A 24,565-nucleotide genomic window follows, 5' to 3' on the forward strand; every position below is an offset into this window, starting at 1 on the left:
TTTCACTTCTGATACTTTACTAACGTGTGAATTATCATATCCTGGGACTGACCAATCCTGGATCAGCACAATAACTCCTAGTTTGTGATGTAACGCTTGTCCGTAAAGCGATTGTATTCCTTTGAATCAATCAGAAGCGTCCGGCCTGATACCGAGCGTTGTGGCCATCTGTTACCTTCTGTGCACAAAACCTCTCAATAACAATTTGGACCATGCAGTGAACGTAAGAGGAGCTCTACGAGCGCCCATAACAAGCTACATCCCCTAATTTATTGCTTGGACAGCGGTATTTGCATGTGACACTGTACACTGTATCTATGACTGAAATCCTGAGGTGTGCCGACCTTGTAATTCATTTGCCCTACCTATAAATATGGTACAATTATCACATAACCAGAATGCCCAGGAAGACATCAACATGGCTCCTCCCCCTCCTCTCTACTACCTACCCGTTTAGTATTAAGGGTACACATACTTTCCCTATACAGACTTGTATTTGCTCTGGTCTACTGACTTCCTATTGGCTCTGGTTTGTCTGTTCTGTTATCATAGGCTGATTATTATCTTTCAGGATAGAATATTAAGGTGGAAGTAACTTGTAGTTTGTTGGAAGTTGTGGTCACCCCTATCACCTTCCCTCATCGGTCCCTGCTGTCACCTGTGGGGTGCATGGCTTTGCCTTCTATCAGTCTATCTTTGCTGCCCAATGATGCGCGTATGCCAACAGTCTTAAAGGGCCGGTGTGAATCCTGTATGTCTGTTCCCCTCCAATCTGTGAGCATCTCTGGTTATATCAAACACCATCCGCCATAAGTAATGTGCCTAAGGTTTGGTCTCTGTCCAGCTGAAGGTGCTTCTCATTTGTGCTTACTTTACTGACCATTCTTCTTACTGCTGCCTGCCCTGACTCCTGCCCTGCTTGGAGTGCCCTGCCCTGACTCCTGCCCTGCTTGGAGTGCCCTGCCCTGACTCCTGCCCTGCTTGGAGTGCCCTGCCCTGACTCCTGCCCTGCTTGGAGTGCCCTGCCCTGACTCCTGCCCTGCTTGGAGTGCCCTGCCCTGACTCCTGCCCTGCTTGGAGTGCCCGGCCCTGACTCCTGCCCTGACTCCTGCCCTGTTTGGAGTGCCCTGCCCTGACTCCTGCCCTGCTTGGAGTGCCCTGCCCTGACTCCTGCCCTGCTTGTAGTGCCCTGCCCTGACTCCTGCCCTGCTTGTAGTGCCCTGCCCTGACCTCTAGACTGTCTCTCGTGTTTTAGTACAGACTGCCTGCCTCGATCCCTACTCCTTTGACTATGCCTCTGTTTACACTCTCAGGTACCGTGCCTTGATCTCTAGTTGTGTCAGCAGCCACATAAACTGGGACTACTTTTAATTTAATGGCCTGAGGACCCGGCAGTGAAGCCCAGATCCTGACTGGTGGGGTCAGAAGGTGAAGACCAGGGTTCCTCAGGCGTTGCCTCCAGACTTGGCCATACGTTAAACTAGTATGAGGCAGAGTGGATCTACATCTGCTGATTCTGACTTATGTTCTAGCAGTTTCTAGTTGTTGACTATATTCATATTAAGTGTTTTTTGTAATTTATGTAAAGATGTCATTTATAATGTGAGGTTTGTTTTTGTGTTTGGTATACGGCATTGGGCTATTTGCACACTAGTCTTCTCTTCTCAGCTTGTTTTTGTTTGGAAGCCATCTTTTTGGGGAGGGTTGCTGTACGTGATTGGGGTCTGTCCTGGTGAATGACTCCATATAAACATGACATACCAACAAGCACCTACTGCTTTACGTACCGCTGTCCGCTGGAGGGTCCGGCTTTGGGTTTGTCTGGTTCTTTTCACAATCTTCAAATCGTTTCTTCAGAGCTGCAATTTCTCTTCTGATGACCAAAACATTGTTCTTGTCGTAGACCTCCAGCTGGCTCACCGTTATAGAGAGGTTGTGGATCTATTGCGGAATAGAGAACACGGTGACATAGTCTATAGCAATGGGAGAGAAACAGAAAGAAAAGGATAGAAAGCATATTTACCTACACTGTTTTTAAAGTACAGAATAGGTGATTCTAAGCATATTTGGAATAGGTTTTATCAGCTTATTTTGTACATTTTTTTACAAAACACGTTTTCTGCAAGTGCAATTGGGTCTGGCATGGGCCGAGAGCTGTGAGGGGAGAAGCTGTCTGCAAAAACGAGCAGCTTCTCCTTCACAGCTCCCAGGCACAGCGGCATATGAGTGGGATGGGAGAGCAGTAAAACACATGGGGGGGGGGGGGGCAGACTTACTAATGACTGTGATATGGGAACAGAACAGGTGTGTCTGCAGCTGTTCTATAGAGAAGAGGGGCAGACACATGTGGAGCCCCCTTTATTGTTATGCAGCTAGATGCTGATGGATTTTTCAGCCCCATCTTTACTTTGCTGCATAGAAGAATAGGGCTTTTGTAAGGAAAATGTACAGAACAGACTAATAAAACCGATTGCAAAAATGCTTAGAATCGCCCATGATCTTTAACCACTTTAGGACCAGAGATTTATCACTTTTTTTTATTTTTGTCTTTTCGTCCCCACATTACAAGAGCCATTACTTTTTACTATTTCCATTGACACAGCCGTATGAGGGCTCGTTGTTATGTGGGATGAGTTGTTTTTTTAATGGTATTATTTAATGTACGGAGAAACGTTTAAGTGGGCAAAATGGAAAAAAATGCAATTGCGCCATTTTAGCTGGTTTAGTATTTACAGTGTTTCCAGTGCAGTAAAAATGCCACTAGCCCTTTGTTCCATGGGTCAGTACGATTATGGTGATGCCAAGGTTAGATCTATTCTATAATGTTGTTGGATTTTTAGTAAATAACATTTTTTCTTAAACAATTAGCTTCTGGCGCCATATTCTGAGACCTGCAATGTGTCACGGCTCAAGTCTTGCAGGGTGAGCTGTAGTTTTATTATTACCATTTCGGGGTGCATATATCTTTTTTCTGACCTTTTACTAAATTTTTGGGGGAGCTGGGATTTAAAAAAAATTCCATCTGCCATTCCATCCTTTTTTTCTCGGCCTTCACCGCAAAGGATAAATATTGTGATGTTTTAAAGGTTTGGGCCCTTACATACACAGCAATATCAAATGTGTTTTTGTAAATTGTTTATTTTTTTTTCTGGCAAAAATGGGAAAAGGGGGAGTGAAATTGTAATTTTTTTTAACTGTTAAACTTTATAAAATATTTTTCAACACTTTTATTTAGTTCCCAGAGAGAACTTGAATTTGTGATCATGTGATTGCTTGTAATATATACTGCAATACTTCAGTATTGCAGCATATAGCCGTTTTTGATGCTGTCTTACAAGTCTTGCCTGAGGCAGGGCTTGATAGGTATGGTAGCCTTGGGAGTCTTCAGTAGGTTTCCAGCTGTCATACTAGCCCATCGCCACCCTCCGGTCCCACTGACTGTTTAGATGTGCGGTCAGCTTTGATCATCGCACCTAAACAGTTAACTGCCATGATCTGATCGCTGCAGTTACCGACGGCTGTCAATAACCGCTCCATACACACTTCAGGACCGCAGGATGTTTATAGTCATACGGTGACCATGATGTGGTTCAGTAGGACCCACAGTATAGTAATAAGTGACAGGTATCGTCTCACCTCCACATACAGAGCTTCAACCAGAACGTTGGTGCCATTCATTGAAGTTTTCATCTGCAGTACCAGAGCCTCAATTTGTCTAATCTCCAACTTCACCAGCTCGAAGTCCAACTCGGTGTATGAGATGCCTCCCATCTCCATCACCTCCACACGTTTGGTCAGGTTCACCAGCCGCTCCATGTAAATGATCAGTGTACTCTCATAATGCTGGATCTATGACATTAGGACAGGTCTGTTTAGTGTCAGCCAAATACGAACTAAAGGCCAGAAATAGAGGACACATAACTTCAGAGGTTGCATGTATAGTAGAGCATATTGGCGTACATCGGCATTATGGGGCTCCAGAGCAAGAATTATAACTTCCCCCTTTAAGAAAGTAAATTTCTGAGAGTCCATCCTGAGATTTAGTGCGCTGCTGCGGCAATCAGGATGAGTGAATCATTATTAGATCATCACCTGCACAATGTAGTCAGTGACTGTCTGTCAGACACTGTAGGCAACTCAACATGGTCTGCAAGCCTTCCCAGCAGCCAGCAGGTGAACACTGAAGATGCTCCCGTGTGACTAAGCCCTCAAAGTGACACATGGCAGATTTCCAAAATTTGATGTGGCCATTAAGGTGCAAACAGGCTTGGCCACTAAGGGGTTAATATAAGCTATGATGATTGTATAATTTGGTTTTCTATGAGTGTATCATCACATGGACTATAAACCTCTCAGTAACAGACCTGTTGAGCCCAGTTAATCCAGTGCTAACATCCCCATTGTCTGAGTAAGGCCTTGTTTGACCGAACTTTATTGTACTCTAAATGTGGCCACTTTGCATGTCTGATACCTTCAGGGAAACAAACCTTTGTCCTTTGTGAAGATGCAGCTTAGGACATAGTAGATGACTAAGCTGGTTTATAATGTATAGAAGATTGGAGATGATGCACGGGGGACAGAGGCCGTGGACCCATGAGTAGGGAGCGCCTTCTCATGGTGTGCTCTGTTTTCCGCTGCCCCCTTCTCCAGTGGACGTCCAGACAGATGATGCTCCTACAGGCTCCTACAGATTGGATTGGTTCTCTGTCTTTCGCTGCCTCCTCCTGCAGTCGATGTTTCAAGACAGATGAGGTGATTGTGATGTGAGTATATTCCTAGGTCAGGTGAATGTGATTCATGTATAACCCTTGGTGATGTCAGTACTGAACCTTTGCATAAGAAATATTGTAAAAGTGTATGTACAGCTAGAGAGCAGCATAGATATAGAGCCGCACAGTGCATGTAGTACAGATATGGAGCAGCACAGTGCATGTAGTACAGATATAGAGCAGCACAGTGCATGTAGTACAGATATGGAGCAGCATAGTGCATGTAGTACAGATATGGAGCAGCACAGTGCATGTAGTACAGATATAGAGCAGCATAGTGCATGTAGTACAGATATAGAGCAGTACAGTGCATGTAGTACAGATATAGAGCAGCATAGTGCATGTAGTACAGATATAGAGCAGCACAGTGCATGTAGTACAGATATAGAGCAGCATAGTGCATGTAGTACAGATATAGAGCAGCACAGTGCATGTAGTACAGATATAGAGCAGCACAGTGCATGTAGTACAGATATAGAGCAGCACAGTGCATGTAGTACAGATATAGAGCAGCATAGTGCATGTAGTACAGATATAGAGCAGCACAGTGCATGTAGTACAGATATGGAGCAGCATAGTGCATGTAGTACAGATATAGAGCAGCATAGTGCATGTAGTACAGATATAGAGCAGCACAGTGCATGTAGTACAGATATAGAGCAGCATAGTGCATGTAGTACAGATATAGAGCAGCATAGTGCATGTAGTACAGATATAGAGCAGTATAGTGCATGTAGTACGGATATAGAGCAGCATAGTGCATGTAGTACGGATATAGAGCAGCATAGTGCATGTAGTACGGATATAGAGCAGCATAGCGCATGTAGTACAGATATAGAGCAGCATAGTGCATGTAGTACAGATATAGAGCCGCACAGTGCATGTAGTACGGATATAGAGCAGCATAGTGCATGTAGTACAGATATAGAGCAGCATAGTGCATGTAGTACAGATATAGAGCCGCACAGTGCATGTAGTACAGATATAGAGCAGCATAGTGCATGTAGTACAGATATAGAGCAGCACAGTGCATGTAGTACAGATATAGAGCAGCACAGTGCATGTAGTACAGATATAGAGCAGCATAGTGCATGTAGTACAGATATAGAGCAGCATAGTGCATGTAGTACAGATATAGAGCAGCATAGTGCATGTAGTACAGATATAGAGCAGCATAGTGCATGTAGTACAGATATAGAGCAGCATAGTGCATGCAGTACAGCTAGAGAGCAGCATAGTGCATGTAGTACAGATATAGAGCAGCACAGTGCATGTAGTACAGATATAGAGCAGTATAGTGCATGTAGTACGGATATAGAGCAGCATAGCGCATGTAGTACAGATATAGAGCAGCATAGTGCATGTAGTACAGATATAGAGCCGCACAGTGCATGTAGTACGGATATAGAGCAGCATAGTGCATGTAGTACAGATATAGAGCAGCATAGTGCATGTAGTACAGATATAGAGCCGCACAGTGCATGTAGTACGGATATAGAGCAGCATAGTGCATGTAGTACAGATATAGAGCAGCATAGTGCATGTAGTACAGATATAGAGCAGCACAGTGCATGTAGTACAGATATAGAGCAGCACAGTGCATGTAGTACAGATATAGAGCAGCATAGTGCATGTAGTACAGATATAGAGCAGCATAGTGCATGTAGTACAGATATAGAGCAGCACAGTGCATGTAGTACAGATATAGAGCAGCACAGTGCATGTAGTACAGATATAGAGCAGCATAGTGCATGTAGTACAGATATAGAGCAGCATAGTGCATGTAGTACAGATATAGAGCAGCACAGTGCATGTAGTACAGATATAGAGCAGCACAGTGCATGTAGTACAGATATAGAGCAGCATAGTGCATGTAGTACAGATATAGAGCAGCATAGTGCATGTAGTACAGATATAGAGCAGCATAGTGCATGTAGTACAGATATAGAGCAGCACAGTGCATGTAGTACAGATATAGAGCAGCATAGTGCATGTAGTACAGATATAGAGCAGCATAGTGCATGTAGTACAGATATAGAGCAGCACAGTGCATGTAGTACAGATATAGAGCAGCATAGTGCATGTAGTACGGATATAGAGCAGCACAGCGCATGTAGTACGGATATAGAGCAGCATAGTGCATGTAGTACGGATATAGAGCAGCATAGTGCATGTAGTACGGATATAGAGCAGCATAGTGCATGTAGTACGGATATAGAGCAGCATAGTGCATGTAGTACGGATATAGAGCAGCATAGTGCATGTAGTACAGATATGGAGCAGCACAGTGCATGTAGTACAGATATGGAGCAGCACAGTGCATGTAGTACAGATATAGAGCAGCATAGTGCATGTAGTACAGATATAGAGCAGCATAGTGCATGTAGTACAGATATAGAGCAGCACAGTGCATGTAGTACAGATATAGAGCCGCACAGTGCATGTAGTACAGATATGGAGCAGCACAGTGCATGTAGTACGGATATAGAGCAGCACAGTGCATGCAGTACGGATATAGAGCAGCACAGTGCATGTAGTACGGATATGGAGCAGTATAGTGCATGTAGTACAGATATAGAGCCGCATAGTGCATGTAGTACGGATATAGAGCAGCATAGTGCATGTAGTACAGATATAGAGCAGCATAGTGCATGTAGTACAGATATAGAGCAGCACAGTGCATGTAGTACAGATATAGAGCAGCACAGTGCATGTAGTACAGATATAGAGCAGCATAGTGCATGTAGTACAGATATAGAGCAGCACAGTGCATGTAGTACAGATATAGAGCAGCACAGTGCATGTAGTACAGATATAGAGCAGCACAGTGCATGTAGTACAGATATAGAGCAGCACAGTGCATGTAGTACAGATATAGAGCAGCATAGTGCATGTAGTACAGATATAGAGCAGCATAGTGCATGTAGTACAGATATAGAGCAGCATAGTGCATGTAGTACAGATATAGAGCAGCATAGTGCATGTAGTACAGATATAGAGCAGCATAGTGCATGTAGTACAGATATAGAGCAGCATAGTGCATGTAGTACAGATATAGAGCAGCATAGTGCATGTAGTACGGATATAGAGCAGCACAGCGCATGTAGTACGGATATAGAGCAGCATAGTGCATGTAGTACGGATATAGAGCAGCATAGTGCATGTAGTACGGATATAGAGCAGCATAGTGCATGTAGTACGGATATAGAGCAGCATAGTGCATGTAGTACAGATATGGAGCAGCACAGTGCATGTAGTACAGATATGGAGCAGCACAGTGCATGTAGTACAGATATAGAGCAGCATAGTGCATGTAGTACAGATATAGAGCAGCACAGTGCATGTAGTACAGATATAGAGCCGCACAGTGCATGTAGTACAGATATGGAGCAGCACAGTGCATGTAGTACGGATATAGAGCAGCACAGTGCATGCAGTACGGATATAGAGCAGCACAGTGCATGTAGTACGGATATGGAGCAGCATAGTGCATGTAGTACAGATATAGAGCAGCATAGTGCATGTAGTACAGATATAGAGCCGCACAGTGCATGTAGTACAGATATAGAGCAGCACAGTGCATGTAGTACAGATATAGAGCAGCATAGTGCATGTAGTACAGATATAGAGCAGCACAGTGCATGTAGTACAGATATAGAGCAGCACAGTGCATGTAGTACAGATATAGAGCAGCATAGTGCATGTAGTACAGATATAGAGCCGCATAGTGCATGTAGTACGGATATAGAGCAGCACAGTGCATGTAGTACAGATATAGAGCAGCACAGTGCATGTAGTACAGATATAGAGCAGCACAGTGCATGTAGTACAGATATAGAGCAGCATAGTGCATGTAGTACAGATATAGAGCCGCATAGTGCATGTAGTACGGATATAGAGCAGCATAGTGCATGTAGTACAGATATGGAGCAGCACAGTGCATGTAGTACAGATATAGAGCAGCACAGTGCATGTAGTACGGATATGGAGCAGCATAGTGCATGTAGTACGGATATAGAGCAGCATAGTGCATGTAGTACAGATATGGAGCAGCACAGTGCATGTAGTACAGATATAGAGCAGCACAGTGCATGTAGTACAGATATGGAGCAGCATAGTGCATGTAGTACGGATATAGAGCAGCATAGTGCATGTAGTACGGATATAGAGCAGCATAGTGCATGTAGTACAGATATAGAGCAGCACAGTGCATGTAGTACAGATATAGAGCAGTATAGTGCATGTAGTACAGATATAGAGCAGCATAGTGCATGTAGTACAGATATAGAGCAGCATAGTGCATGTAGTACAGATATAGAGCAGCATAGTGCATGTAGTACAGATATAGAGCAGCATAGTGCATGTAGTACAGATATAGAGCCGCACAGTGCATGTAGTACAGATATAGAGCAGCACAGTGCATGTAGTACAGATATAGAGCAGCACAGTGCATGTAGTACAGATATAGAGCAGCACAGTGCATGTAGTACAGATATAGAGCAGCATAGTGCATGTAGTACAGATATAGAGCAGCATAGTGCATGTAGTACAGATATAGAGCAGCATAGTGCATGTAGTACAGATATAGAGCAGCATAGTGCATGTAGTACGGATATAGAGCAGCATAGTGCATGTAGTACGGATATAGAGCAGCATAGTGCATGTAGTACCGATATAGAGCAGCATAGTGCATGTAGTACAGATATAGAGCAGCATAGTGCATGTAGTACAGATATGGAGCAGCACAGTGAATGTAGTACAGATATAGAGCAGCATAGTGCATGTAGTACAGATATGGAGCAGCACAGTGCATGTAGTACAGATATAGAGCAGCACAGTGCATGTAGTACAGATATAGAGCAGCATAGTGCATGTAGTACAGATATAGAGCAGCATAGTGCATGTAGTACAGATATAGAGCAGCACAGTGCATGTAGTACAGATATAGAGCCGCACAGTGCATGTAGTACAGATATGGAGCAGCACAGTGCATGTAGTACGGATATAGAGCAGCATAGTGCATGCAGTACGGATATAGAGCAGCACAGTGCATGTAGTACGGATATAGAGCAGCACAGTGCATGTAGTACAGATATGGAGCAGCATAGTGCATGTAGTACAGATATAGAGCAGCATAGTGCATGTAGTACAGATATAGAGCCGCACAGTGCATGTAGTACAGATATAGAGCAGCACAGTGCATGTAGTACAGATATAGAGCAGCATAGTGCATGTAGTACAGATATAGAGCAGCACAGTGCATGTAGTACAGATATGGAGCAGCATAGTGCATGTAGTACGGATATAGAGCAGCATAGTGCATGTAGTACAGATATAGAGCAGCATAGTGCATGTAGTACAGATATAGAGCAGCATAGTGCATGTAGTACAGATATAGAGCAGCATAGTGCATGTAGTACAGATATAGAGCCGCACAGTGCATGTAGTACAGATATAGAGCAGCATAGTGCATGTAGTACAGATATAGAGCAGCACAGTGCATGTAGTACGGATATAGAGCAGCATAGTGCATGTAGTACAGATATGGAGCAGCACAGTGCATGTAGTACAGATATAGAGCAGCACAGTGCATGTAGTACAGATATGGAGCAGCATAGTGCATGTAGTACGGATATAGAGCAGCATAGTGCATGTAGTACGGATATAGAGCAGCATAGTGCATGTAGTACAGATATAGAGCAGCACAGTGCATGTAGTACAGATATGGAGCAGTATAGTGCATGTAGTACAGATATAGAGCAGCACAGTGCATGTAGTACAGATATAGAGCAGCATAGTGCATGTAGTACAGATATAGAGCAGCATAGTGCATGTAGTACAGATATAGAGCAGCATAGTGCATGTAGTACAGATATAGAGCCACACAGTGCATGTAGTACAGATATAGAGCAGCACAGTGCATGTAGTACAGATATAGAGCAGCACAGTGCATGTAGTACAGATATAGAGCAGCACAGTGCATGTAGTACAGATATAGAGCAGCATAGTGCATGTAGTACAGATATAGAGCAGCATAGTGCATGTAGTACAGATATAGAGCAGCATAGTGCATGTAGTACAGATATAGAGCAGCATAGTGCATGTAGTACGGATATAGAGCAGCATAGTGCATGTAGTACGGATATAGAGCAGCATAGTGCATGTAGTACCGATATAGAGCAGCATAGTGCATGTAGTACAGATATAGAGCAGCATAGTGCATGTAGTACAGATATGGAGCAGCACAGTGAATGTAGTACAGATATAGAGCAGCATAGTGCATGTAGTACAGATATGGAGCAGCACAGTGCATGTAGTACAGATATAGAGCAGCACAGTGCATGTAGTACAGATATAGAGCAGCATAGTGCATGTAGTACAGATATAGAGCAGCATAGTGCATGTAGTACAGATATAGAGCAGCACAGTGCATGTAGTACAGATATAGAGCCGCACAGTGCATGTAGTACAGATATGGAGCAGCACAGTGCATGTAGTACGGATATAGAGCAGCACAGTGCATGTAGTACGGATATGGAGCAGCATAGTGCATGTAGTACAGATATAGAGCAGCACAGTGCATGTAGTACAGATATAGAGCAGCACAGTGCATGCAGTACGGATATAGAGCAGCACAGTGCATGTAGTACGGATATAGAGCAGCACAGTGCATGTAGTACAGATATGGAGCAGCATAGTGCATGTAGTACAGATATAGAGCAGCATAGTGCATGTAGTACAGATATAGAGCCGCACAGTGCATGTAGTACAGATATAGAGCAGCACAGTGCATGTAGTACAGATATAGAGCAGCATAGTGCATGTAGTACAGATATAGAGCAGCACAGTGCATGTAGTACAGATATGGAGCAGCATAGTGCATGTAGTACGGATATAGAGCAGCATAGTGCATGTAGTACGGATATAGAGCAGCATAGTGCATGTAGTACAGATATAGAGCAGCACAGTGCATGTAGTACAGATATGGAGCAGTATAGTGCATGTAGTACAGATATAGAGCAGCATAGTGCATGTAGTACAGATATAGAGCAGCATAGTGCATGTAGTACAGATATAGAGCAGCATAGTGCATGTAGTACAGATATAGAGCAGCATAGTGCATGTAGTACAGATATAGAGCCGCACAGTGCATGTAGTACAGATATAGAGCAGCATAGTGCATGTAGTACAGATATAGAGCAGTATAGTGCATGTAGTACAGATATAGAGCAGTATAGTGCATGCAGTACAGATATAGAGCCGCACAGTATGTGTAACACAGGTAGAGAGCCGTATGAAGGGTGACATGAGCACTGCAGATTTGGGGCACATGACACGGACCTCTAGGCTGAATCCCTCAGTGATTGTTGCTCACAACTGTATCAGTGTCTGCAGGATAACTATGGTAGAACAGGGAGTCATAGTCTCTCTGCATTATCATTCTCTGTCACCAGAACGTCCCGGAATGTAATTAACAAAATGAACATTATACTCGCTAATCTCCAATCAGCGCAGCATCTCCATCATGCACTGTCACTGTGTTGGCGCAGGAGGTGCAATGACATCACTATGTACCAGCTGTGCCAGGCTGGCAACGGTGCATGAAGGAAAGGAGACGTTGTGCTGATCGGCGACTAGGTGACTATAATGTTTTTTCTCTGGTGCGCTCAAAGGGATCATTATTAGTATATAAGGAGGCTTTCCAAACAGAGGAGGAGCAGAAGTATTACAGGTAAGTGCTGGTAAAGCAAACATAAGTGAGCGTGCGAGCTGAGTAAGTGTGCTGTATACTAAGTGTGCTGCATACTAAGTGTGCTGCATACTAAGTGTGCTCTATACTAAGTGTGCTGTATACTAAGTGTGCTGTATACTAAGTGTGCTCTATACTAAGTGTGCTCTATACTAAGTGTGCTCTATACTAAGTGTGTGATTGGGATTAGTGGAATTGCTGCCTGACTCTTTCCCTCTTTTATTTGCATTTGTTTATTTGTGTTTATGATCTTTTAGTTTATGCCTTGTGCTACATTGTCTTTCCCTAGAGGATACATATATTGTGCTGAGTTGATGCATTGGGGGTTCGATTGTTATATCTTGTTACATTTAAATGCACACATATTCTGCTTGTGAGTTTCACTCTCCATTGCTTTGCATAGGTGATTAATTAGGGGTGGAGTTACCCAATTGGGGTGTGATAAATTGTGGAACTTGCTGTGTCCTTTCCAAACAGAGAAGAGCTGGAGTCCTACAGATAAGTGCTAAGATAAGTGAGCGTGGCTGTATGCTAAAGGTCCATCGTTGGATCGTTCACTAATTGTTCAGTTTAAACAGAGTTTGTTCAGTCTTTCTCTATTACAGCAAATGTGAAGGACTGAACGACTTCTCGGTTCAACGAGGCAACAATGTATCTGCCTGTATAAACAGGCTGCCGAGCGGACAAGCGACATTGTTCACTCTTTCAAACAGTACATTGCTTGATGTAAACGGACTCTCAGGGCTCCTTCTCATCGGTGTATTTGCATGCACAATAGGCACGGTGTAGAACCTACTGATTCCAATGGGTTCATTTACATTTCTTTTTTTGTGGGCAAATAATATAACATGCTGTAATTTGTGCGTATTTGTATACAAAATTACCCCATAGAAGTGTTTTAGGGGTTCGCAAAGAGTGCACAATACGCAAGGGAATGTGTGGAATACAGTGCAAAACCATGGGAACACATCTAGACGTCATTTGGGTAATAACATTATGAATTAGGGCATGGGTGTGTCCCGCACCCATCTGAACATGTCCTGCATGCACAAAAAACTGCAGTAAACTGCACAGAAATGTGCGCAAATCAACCGTGTTCATAGTGCAAATATGTTGTGCAGAGGCATGCACAAAAACCTGTGTGAAGGTGAAGAAGACCCAAGTGTACTGTCTTCTTAAGTGTGCTGTTTAATAAGTGTGTGACTTCGGATTAATGACTTTGGATTCAGAGACTTTAGAAGAGTCCCTTGTATTCATTTACTGCTTATCTATAAGAGTTTTTGCATATATCACTTTTATCTAATCTCTCTGTACCATCAGCATTTAGAATGAGCTCCATGATTGACAATGCCATCCAGTGTACATCTTGTGCCATGTATGCAGTCCTTGACCAGCTGTTGGAGCGCGCATACTGCTGTACTAAATGTGAGCGTGTTGTGCATTTGGAAGCCCAGATCTTGGATCTAAATGAACAGCTTGCAACACTGGCATCCATTTGCACCATGGCAAGGAGTCTGCTTCTCACTGAGCGGGCACTCACTGGGGCAGATGTTGGAGTGAATGGTAGCATGGGAGTGCAGCATGAGAAGGCAGCTAGCTGGGTGACAGTTAGAAGGGGTAGAGGGAGGAGACCCAGGGAGGCAGGTCCTCAACTGGCACACCCCAACAAGTTTGCAAAGTTATCAGATGAGGGGGATGCCATTACAGGATTAACACTGCTGTAGCACAACATGCCCTCTGACCACCATAGGGATGTCTGCTCCAATAAAAAGGGGAATAGGAGTGCAGGGCAGGCTAGACAGGTCCTGGTAGTGGGAGACTCAATTATTAGGTGGGCAGACAGGAAAAACTGTTAAAAAGACTGGGATCGTCAAACTGTGTGTTGTCTTCCTGTCGGTTGAGTTTGTCACATTGCGGATCGGGTTGACAGATCACTGGGAGGGGCTGGTGAGGATACAGTGGTTATGGTACACATTGGTACCAATGGTAAAGTTAGAGTTAGGTGGGTGGAAGGTCCTTAAAAACTATTTTAGGGACTTAGAATGGAAGCTTAGGGTAAGGACCTCCAAAGTAGTATCTTCTGAAATACTAGCCATCCCATGTGACACACCAGAAAGGCAGCGGGAGATTAGGGAGGTAAACAAGTGGCTCAAGAGTTGGTGTAGGAAGGAGAAGTTTGGGTTCCTGGACAACTGGGCCAACTTTGCAGTTGGCTACAGGTTTTACCGCAGGGACGGGCTGCATCTTAATGGGGAGGGTGCAGCTGTGCTGGGGAAGAAGATGGCTGGGAGGGAGAGATAAGAGGAAGATAATGTAGACAGTTACCTGGGACTAAGTGATGGAAATGGGGATGGAGCGGTAGGAGGGGGTTAGTACAGTTTGAACTGGCAGAACACTTAATAGGAATACACATAATATAAAACATAACCAAACCCTTCTAAAATGTATGGTGACTAATGCTGGAAGTCTGACCAATAAAGTTGCTGAAGTGGAAGAAATAATGTCTGAGGAAAACTACGATATAGCAGGAATAACGGAGACCTGGTTGGATGAAAGATGTGACTGGGCAGAGAACTTACACAGTTACAGTCTTTTCAGAAGGGATCGTAAAAAACTGAAAGGGGGAGGGAAATGTCTTTATGTAAAATCCTGTTTAAAGCCCACCTTACAGGATGATATATGGGAGGGAGATAAACATGGAGGGAAAAACAATAATAAAATCCTTATAGGGGTTTGCTATAGGCCACCAAATATAACAGAAGCCACTGAAAATCTATTACTGAAGCAAATAGATGAAGCGGCAAATCACAATGAGGTCATTATTATGGGGGACTAACTATTCGGTCATAAACAGGGGAGCCGAAACTTGTGGATCTCATAAAGGTGACAAGTTTCTGTCAATAACTAAAGATAATTACCTCCCCATACCTGTGCAGGAGCCAACTAGAGGGACGGCCATTTGGACTTAATACTAACCAACATACCTGACAGAATAACAGGGGTGCACTTTGTGGGCACCTGGGAAATAACAACCATAACATAATAATAAACCATTTATTGTTTTATCAGGTAGATATGAAAATACTTAACTTTAGGGAGGCCAAGTTCCATCAGCTCAGAGATGCCCTGAACCTTATTGACTGGGACAATGTGCTCAAAAATAAGAGTACAGACAATAAATGGGAAATGTGTAAAAACATCCTAATTACTTCCTGTGAGCGGTCCATACAATACAGGAATAAAAGACTTAGTAATGGGAGGAAACCAATGTGGGGCAATAAAGATGTAAAGGGGCAACAAACGGCAAAAAGGAAGCGTTTAAACTACTAAAGAAGAAGGCAGCGAAGAAACACTAAAAACCTACAAGGAAAAAATAAATGATGTAAAAAGCAGATAAAAGCAGCGAAGTGGAGACAGAGAGGCTTACTGCCAAAGAGAGAAAAACTAAACTGTTCTTCAACTATCTGAATAGTTAAAAGACCGAATAGTGAAAATGTTGGCCTTTTCATAAATAATACAGGAAAAATGATCGAGGGTGAAAAGGAAAATAAAATGTCAGATGAGATGCAGAATGATAATATAAACTCTCCACTAAACCAGCCTAACCCAGGAACAAGTGCAGAGCCACCTTAAAAATAGTAAACTGGACAAATGGCTGGGTGCTGGGACCTGTTCATATTATACATTTATTAATGACCTGGTAGAAGGATTGCACAGCAAAATATCAATATGTGCAGATGACCCAAAACTGTCTACAGGTCACCGGACAGACCACACATGGAGTATTGGGCACAGTTTTGGGCAGCGGTACTCAAGGACATGTCAGAGCTTGAGCGGGTACAAAGGGGGCAACTACAGTAATAAATGGAATGGGCGGACTACAATAGCCAGAGAGGTGATCAAAGTTGGGGTTATTTAATTTAGAAAAAAACACGACTGAGGGGCGACCTAATAATTATGTATAATATATCAGGTGACAGTACAGAGATCTGTTTACACCCAGGACTGTGACTGTAACAAGGGGGCATCCGCTAAATCTAGAGGAAAGCAGGTTTCTGCACGGAAACAGAAGGGGGTTCTTTACTGTAAGAGCAGTTAGACTGTGGAACTCTCTGCCTCAGGACGTGGTGATGGTGAATTCGAAAAAGAGTTCAGGAGGGGCCTGGGCATCTTTCTTGAGTGTTACAATACTACTTATTATAGTCACTAATTACTTAAGAAGGGTTGGTGATCCGGGGATTATGCTGATTGACAGACTTGGCTTCTACTTCGTTAGTTTTTTTTTGCCTTCCTCTGGATCAACATTGGGGGGGAATTAATGTCATGGGAACAAGTAAGCCACTATTTCTAAAAGGCACAAAGGAAACATTATTACTTTCAAGGGAGAACTATTGTGGCTACTATTACTATGTGTGGGCAAACAACTGGCATTATTATAGTGTGGGAGCATAAATGGGGCAGACGTATGTAACATTACAATATGTGAGGTACTACGGAGAGACTATTACTGCTTGGGGTACAAAAACGTGAAACTTCTTATTGATGTAGACGGACAAATAAAAGCATGGCTGCCGATTGGTTCGAGCACACAGTAAAGTCCCCCTGATGTACAAGTAGGCCACATTGTCTAATGTCCGGGGGTCAGTATTATGTCTTATTTCAGCATTGTTTCTTTACCTTACTGATTTGCGTTTCAACAGAGAAGGTCAAGTTATAGTTGGATATCTGCAACATCTCAAAACGATCTGCAGGAAAGGTGGAGTCTGGGAGGACAACAGAGCAGTGACAGACCCCCAGCTCGTCCAGCGACCCCGTGGAGTTGTGAACCTGTGGAGACAGAGCCATATTTACGTAAGAAACATCTACTTTAGTCAATATAACACCTAACATATTATAATGAATGTAACATGCAGGCGATAAAGACTAAAACTCTATGAATGAGCAAGCAAAAAAGATGTAGACTTAGGTACATGACTGTAGGTGGATGCGGGGGTTGTGTTACATCCAGGACCTGGGCCCGAGGTGGCCTAATGGCCATGAAGACACCAGTACTATAATTGACATGTGGCGAGCCCTGGGATTTTGCATTGGGGCCAAATCAAAGACACAACCCTCGAAGAGCTGCTTCAAAGACATCTTACCCAACCTACAAGAACCCTACTCTGTACTGATCAGGAGCAAAAATATGGAGCAGGGCTGTCTACAGATGGGTGCCTCTGGTTACATTGTTATCCCTAGTTGTATCTTAATAGAGAAAAGATAGGTCTCCAGCAGCACAGCCTTTGTAAGCTCAATCTGAGCGAGTTGTTTGTCTACAAATCCAAAGAAGGTCCTATGGACCAATATAGTCCGAAAAACATCCACAAGCATAAGAGAAGGGCAGCAGGCGTGTCAAGCTTGCCAAAGACCCACATCGGGTCGAAACATTGTGTTTTCTGTATGTCGCAGAATAAAGAGGATATGGTGTGAACACTACGCTGCCCTTCTCTTATGCTTGTAGTTGTATCTTAACCCTTTGCAATCCAATTTTGGATTCAGGGTTTCCTAGGGGGCTGTCTCTTTCTGCCATTATACAATGGCACCATCTGCTGGCTAGAGCCAGTACTACAGTATGGGATATGCTGGAGAGGCCCCTTGAGCAGCCAGTAATATACAGTAAGAATACCCTGCTGGATGTCTACCAACATCGAGCTGTACAGCCTTCAATTACAATGTCTTCAGACGTCAGACAGTGGATTGGAAAGGGTTAAGACTATGTTAGGGTGAATTCACAAATGTGTTCCAGAAGCTTCTGCAACTGGAAGTCAGTTACATTCATCCAAATAGTATTGCTTTAGAGTCAAGCATGTGGATTACTTCATGCAGCATTCAGATGAATGGATAGTCGCAGAATGTTCTACAACAAATCTGCCACATATGAATTCACCCTAATGGGTTAGATATTGATTCACAGGGTAGCTACCTGTAGGTGGCGCTGGAGAGGTCATTTTCTTCCATGTACTTGGGAACTAGTTTGCATAATTTTCCCTAGGAGCATTGCCTAAAAGACTCCCTACACCAGTTAGGTCTCCACAAGAAGTAACAGGAATGCGGATTAGAGATTTTACCCTAAAATCCCCCGTGTGAACACACACCTATATCTCTCCTCAGTGCATATGTATAAGTGAAAAACGTACATAGTCCTAAAAGAACTAATAAATGTAAGGCGTTAAGAGTCTGTAGACTGAGGGGGATTATATTAAAGGGGAACAACTTTCCAAAGACTTCGGACGTGTTCCAGTGATGTCAGACGTTTTCATCCTATTGCTAAAATGTAAAGGCAAGAAAGCAAACGTTGTAATCCTTGTAGCTTATAAGGTAAATGTATTTGTATTCACACGGCGGCACCTATTACAATACTTAAATGGCTTTATCCCAGAAACCCCTTTCAATGATCTTTTATAGTAGTTTATAAGAGATAGTAAGCTTTGACAACACAGAGAGTAATGGCATCTGACTTACCAGACTGGCGGCATGATTATGGCCGATGCCAAGGAGCAAAATGAAGAAGGTGATCATGGTGTCCTCCTTGTCATCTGTACCATCAGCTGGTGCTAACCCTCTATATATATAGGTGAATGTGTATCCTCCACCCCTCCCACTTGGTATCACATCATCTTGTGCTTCATCCAATAAACAATCCTGTGATTTGATTGGCCTGTTGACTGTGATGAAGAAATATTCTATATCACATGAAATCTGCATAATGACAATCAGATGACTGCAAGAAAAAGTAAGTTTTATTGTAATTCATTAAAATACAACCCATAGGGCGCACCAAACAAACACGTGGAGCCCTCCAGGACGATGCGGGGATGGTATTCCTCCATTCTGTGCATGAGGAGAAAAACCTCTAATCAGTAGGCCACCCTGATGTATATTAGTGGAGCAAGATCAATTATGTCCCAACATCCCACTTCTGGGAAAGTTCTACTGGTTCCTGGTTATTAAGCGATCGGGTAACCTCCCAGCACTCATACCAATTCTTCATGAATGGGGATAGTGGATGTTACCCTTCATAGATAACTGCCACTATTCCCCCATGGGTGCTGCTGATATAGCTGATTGTCTCACCAAACAACAGTCTGTACTTTGAGTCTCACTTCATATATATCTTCTGTATTTCGTATCCAACCTCATATATACCTTCTATATACCTTCAACGCGTTTCCCCGCTAGTTACGCGGTTCATCAGGAAGTCTATTTATTCCCTTATAAACTGGTTTATAATTTGGTAATGTGGCTCGTCAGCAGGAGGGGGTTTATATAATGTTGAGGTGGACCATGGATAAACCAATGTCGTGTATGACTGATTAGTCTCCAGCTGGTCTAACCTGGGACATATTTGTGGATTTTATCACTTAAACCACTCAGTTCACCAATATCCCCCATTAATAGGTGTCAGCTCCTCTGGTTTTTGTGTGAGCTTCGTATTAATTTTTTGCTGTAGTGTAACCTTGTTGGTGTGGATTCCTCAGAGGGGATGATATACAATAGGAGGTGTCCATAAGTTTCACTATGTGGTTTTTAATAAAATAATATTCCTGCCCTAAGATGATGAAATCAGGGAATCCTCAGCAGAGGGGTTCATGTAACCAGAGAATAAGGCCTCATGTCCACGGGGAAAATCAGGCCCGCTCTGGATTCTCCATGTAGAATCCGTAGCGGCTCCCTCCTGCCCCGCGGACATGAGGCATAAAAATAAGAATTAACTTGCCTCTCGCACGCTCTGGATCTTCTCTCCGTCGCGGCCGGATCTTCTTTCTTCGGCTCGGCGGATGCGCAGGGCACGTCGGTTGCGTGCCCCGCACATGCGCCGGCCCGAAGAAAAAAGATCCGGCCGCGACGGAGAGAAGATGAAGCTGCGGCGAAGGGAAGATCCGGAGCAGGTGAGTATATTCTTATTTTAGGTCTCTGCACGAAAATGGAGCATGGTCCAGATTTTTTCATGCTCCATTTTTTTTAAAATCACTTTTATTGACCATCTGCGGGTATTTATCTACCCGCGGGTGGTCAATGCATCCCTATGGGGTGCGGATCCGTGGGCAGGAGAAGAGTTAAAATCCACTGCGGATTTTAATTCTTCTTTTGCCCGTGGACATGAGGCCTAAAGCCACCGTTTTGGCCCCTCAAGGGCTCTCCAAGTGACCAATGGGGCCTAAATCACCTTCAAGCAAAATGTCTGCTCTGAAAGCCCCCGGCTGCCCCCTTCAGTTTGGACCCTGTTGTGCATACAGACATAATTTTAGGGCCACAATTGGTATGTTTCTGAACACGGGACAAACGGGGTATCCATTTTGGGGTGGAAATCTTCATGGATATGTGTGCTGTACAAAAAGTAAATTCAGCGCTGCCTGTGATTGGCTGAGCGCTGTGAGCAATCACAGGCAGCACTCAGCTGTCATTCAATGATGGCTGGGCGCTGCCTCTAAATTGGTCACAGCGCTCAGCCAATCAGAGGCAGTGCTTTCTGGAGAGGGGGATTTTTCAATCCCTGGCCTCCAGGAGTCGACTGCAAAGGCCAGCTGTATCATGGGAGCGCGATGTACTCGCTATGTTTTCAATGGGGCTGGCGCTGCTGCCCCCGGCCCCATTGAAAACAATGGACAATATCACAGATTTTTCTTAGCGCTGCGAGGCTTCGGTAAAAACATCACAAATGAATATGAAACCATTGAAAATCATTGGTTATATAATCATGCATTTTCACTCGCTGCAGGATCGCAAGAAAACACATCGCTAGGAGGAGCCCCAGACAAACCTAATCTAATAACACAGAAACAGTTGTACAGTTCACGTCTTTTAGGGCAAAGTCAGACCAGCATTTTTTGCGCGCGCCTATGTGTGCAAAATAAGTGCATCTATTAGAGCCATTGGTTTCCTAAGCAGTGTTCACATGTCCGATATTTATAGGCGCAGGAATCTTGTGTGCACCGGCAAGGTCCAGGCTGCACGTAAAGAATCCCCACGGGGAGTCCCTTCATCACCAATCACTGTGACAGCACTGCCATAGAGAAGCACAGGTGGTAGAAGCAGCACACCAGAGATTCTTTTCTTTAAAATTTGTGTAGCACAAGAAAGGGCTTCTTTTATTTAAGTCTCAACATAAAACAATGTGACGTTTCAGCCCCCTGTGGGCCTTTCTCAAGCATATGCTACACAGATTTTAAAGAACAGGATCTCTGGTGCGCTGCTTCTACCACCTATGGTTTGCTGATATTTATTTTGGATCCCAGGAGTCACGGATTCATTGGAGCGTGCACCCCTACAGGCCCTCCCTGAAGGAGTGGGGGGTGAATATTGCTGTGCTGCTGGTTTTTCCTTTTTTTGATTGAGCACTGTCATAATGTTCAGTGATGATGGGACTCCCCGCGGCTGTGGCAGAGAATCATGATGTTCTCCCTGTGCTTTCAATGGGGCCAATGCAGGTGCCGACTCATTGAAAACAATGGGATGCAGGCCACCCCCACAGTGATTTTCAGGGAAGGACTTAAAATTTAAGCCTTCCCTGAAAATAAGCCCAAACTGCTTGAAAAAAAATATATATACATCACGTCTCCAGCGCAGTCCAGCTCCGGCATGTCTTCTCCCTGGCTCCCTAGTACTCTTCTGAAGCAGCATTGAATTCAATGAATGGCTGAGCGCTGCCTTTGATTGGCTGAGCACTGTGACCAATCAGAGGCAGCGCTCAGCTGTCATTCAATGCTGGTACCCAGCATTCTGCCATGTACACTCCGCTGATAGTGGAGTTGTTCCTAGCGCTGATGTCTGTGTGCCCATGGCGGCGGTGTTCCATCTATGTCCGCTTCTGACTCCCAGGTCATTTCCCCCTCTGCTCATCTCACCTTCCCACTTCTGTCTCTGTTTCTGCTGCTTGGACTTATCCCCTCTCTACTCTGGCACTGTCCATGCCCCTTAGTGACTCAGACCGCCTCCCATCAGCACTGCAATATATCGGGCACTGCCAGGCTCCTCTCCCGTTACCTGTCACTGTCCCCGGCGCTCTACCTTCTTCCCTCCTTGCTCCACTGCTGTCTGCTGCCCACTGTCAGGCTCCCCGGCGACCACAGATCAGCGCTGCCATATCTACCTGTGTGCATTGCGCCGCTGCAGCTGGCCCCGCTCTTTGTGTCATTGTGTGAGCTGCTGTCTTCTGGCGGCATCAACTTGGGTGGGACCGATCTGTGTCTCCATGTCCCCCGGCAGGTGTAAGCCGGCGCCCAAATAGTAAACGCCGGACCTGTTGCCGCTGCTCCTGCTGCATCCTTGTCATAGCCAGCGACCAGCACAGCAGATTTTGCAGCTGCAAGTGTGGAATAATCCTAACCCTAAAACTAATCCTAAACCTAACCCTATCCACTAGTGATATTTTTTCTAGCGACGCGAGATCAAGTGCCTCGCAGCGCAGAGAGAACGCTGCAATATCGTTCATTGCTTTTAATGGGGTCGGTGGCAGCAGCGCCAGCCCCATTGAAAACATAGGCAGTACATCGCAGACTTCTGCCACACCTGTGACAGCTATGGCAGAGGATTCCTTCATCCTCACAGAGACTTGCCAAAATCATGCCACCTTCTCTCTAATCTGTACCTTACAGACTTCCTACTTTTCCAACTCCTGCCACATCCTGCATGGGGAACTTGCTTGAACTAGAAGAAATTACTCATGAGATTGAAATCCCGCTATTTTCGTGATTGGAGGCTATGTAGAGCTAATAAGGTCATTGGAGTAGTCGTCTCATTATGGTAACACCCTTCAATATTTCCTCCTAGATGTATCTCCCAACTTTTAAAGAATGGCTGGAGGGACAACTCCCGGTATACGTTCTTGTGATAAGCCTTGCCCAGTGATATCTGGGCTCAGTGATTGGATAGCGGGAGAAGGTGGAGGCACTGCAGGGTTGGTTGTGCAGCTGTACTGCGCTGATGGCGGGCCAATGGAGATACCAGGACATGGAACACAATCCTGGGATAGTGCCTAAAATCTGGGACTGTCCCCCTTTGATCTGGGACAGCTATGAGGCATATATTAGGGCAGATGTGAAGATAGGGAGTCCGGTTCTGGATGACACAAGACTATTTATGACTACGGCTGCCCTGTAATACTAAATTTCCCATGCTGCTGAAGGGGAAATACATGGCTCGCCAAATAACTGATTTTGTGGATTTACTGAGAAACTGGTCAGCCATACATTTTGCCAGCATTGGCCACTGCAGAGGAACTGCTGAATTGCATGGTGGCTAATTATATTATACAGTGATGAGAGGCGTCCACCAGGCTGGGAGCTGCTGATACCGTGTGACTCTTCAGTCTGGCTCATGGTGGACGTCCCATAGTGAGATGACTACTTTAATACTGCAGATGTGATGTCATTAGTTTATTGAAATCAATAACTGTCTCATTGACCTGTCGGGGTACCTTGAAGAGAAGAGCTTGATAACATGACTTGTTGGGGTTCTTCGGGGCTCAGTTAGATAAAACAGGTTTAGAGAATTGGTAGAAAGCCCAAACTGCTAAATACTTGTACTTTGTGATGCAGCGATGAAATGTTTACCTTGTGTCTTTCCGTTTCCCGATTCGAACAATGAGATGATACATATAGAGTATAATATACTGACGCCTCCAGGTATTTACATAATACAAGGTTCCTGCACAGAAAGGGAAAACAAGCCAGGTCTGAGATCCTGGAGACGTCACATTCATGACATTCATTATTAAGACAAACAGACATAATCTTAGGGAAGTTAACGAGGGCCAACTTCATAAAAAGGTAATAAATGTTCATTAAGCTAATTAATACAGTCATTACATTTATACTACAGGAAGTTGTGCTAACAATGGCGTTATTATCAGGGCTGCATTACACAAGCAGGTGGTGACCATGTATTGCGCGGTTGGGTTTTGCTTGTCTAATATGTTGTACCAATCTACCTTAGGCTCCCATATTGCCGCTCACACATATTACGTGAGATACGTGCGCAAGAAAGATGGCAGAATGCTCTACCGTGG

The 24,565-nt window shown here is 44.2% G+C and overlaps 1 protein-coding gene across 2 annotated transcripts in view; it reads right to left on the bottom strand.

Moving 5' to 3' along the window:
- The window catches only part of LOC136581026 (olfactomedin-4-like), a 30,358-nt gene extending 6,175 nt beyond the window's left edge, over nucleotides 1–24,183 (bottom strand). Inside the window, exons 1-5 of one of the 2 annotated variants that reach the window (XM_066582013.1) lie at nucleotides 24,111–24,183; nucleotides 19,021–19,223; nucleotides 17,197–17,346; nucleotides 3,637–3,849; nucleotides 1,788–1,941 (exon numbers count right to left, since the gene is read on the bottom strand). In XM_066582013.1, coding sequence (XP_066438110.1) covers nucleotides 1,788–1,941; nucleotides 3,637–3,849; nucleotides 17,197–17,346; nucleotides 19,021–19,077 — 574 coding nt within the window. In that variant the 5' untranslated portion in view covers nucleotides 19,078–19,223; nucleotides 24,111–24,183. Of the gene's footprint in view, nucleotides 1–1,787; nucleotides 1,942–3,636; nucleotides 3,850–17,196; nucleotides 17,347–19,020; nucleotides 19,273–24,110 lie in introns of those variants that run through there. The other variant, XM_066582012.1, reaches the window with a different exon arrangement.
- Between the last annotated feature and the right edge of the window lie 382 nt (nucleotides 24,184–24,565).

Source organism: Eleutherodactylus coqui, chromosome 10, assembly GCF_035609145.1.
Source record: "Eleutherodactylus coqui strain aEleCoq1 chromosome 10, aEleCoq1.hap1, whole genome shotgun sequence".
In the NCBI taxonomy this organism is placed as follows: domain Eukaryota; kingdom Metazoa; phylum Chordata; class Amphibia; order Anura; family Eleutherodactylidae; genus Eleutherodactylus; species Eleutherodactylus coqui.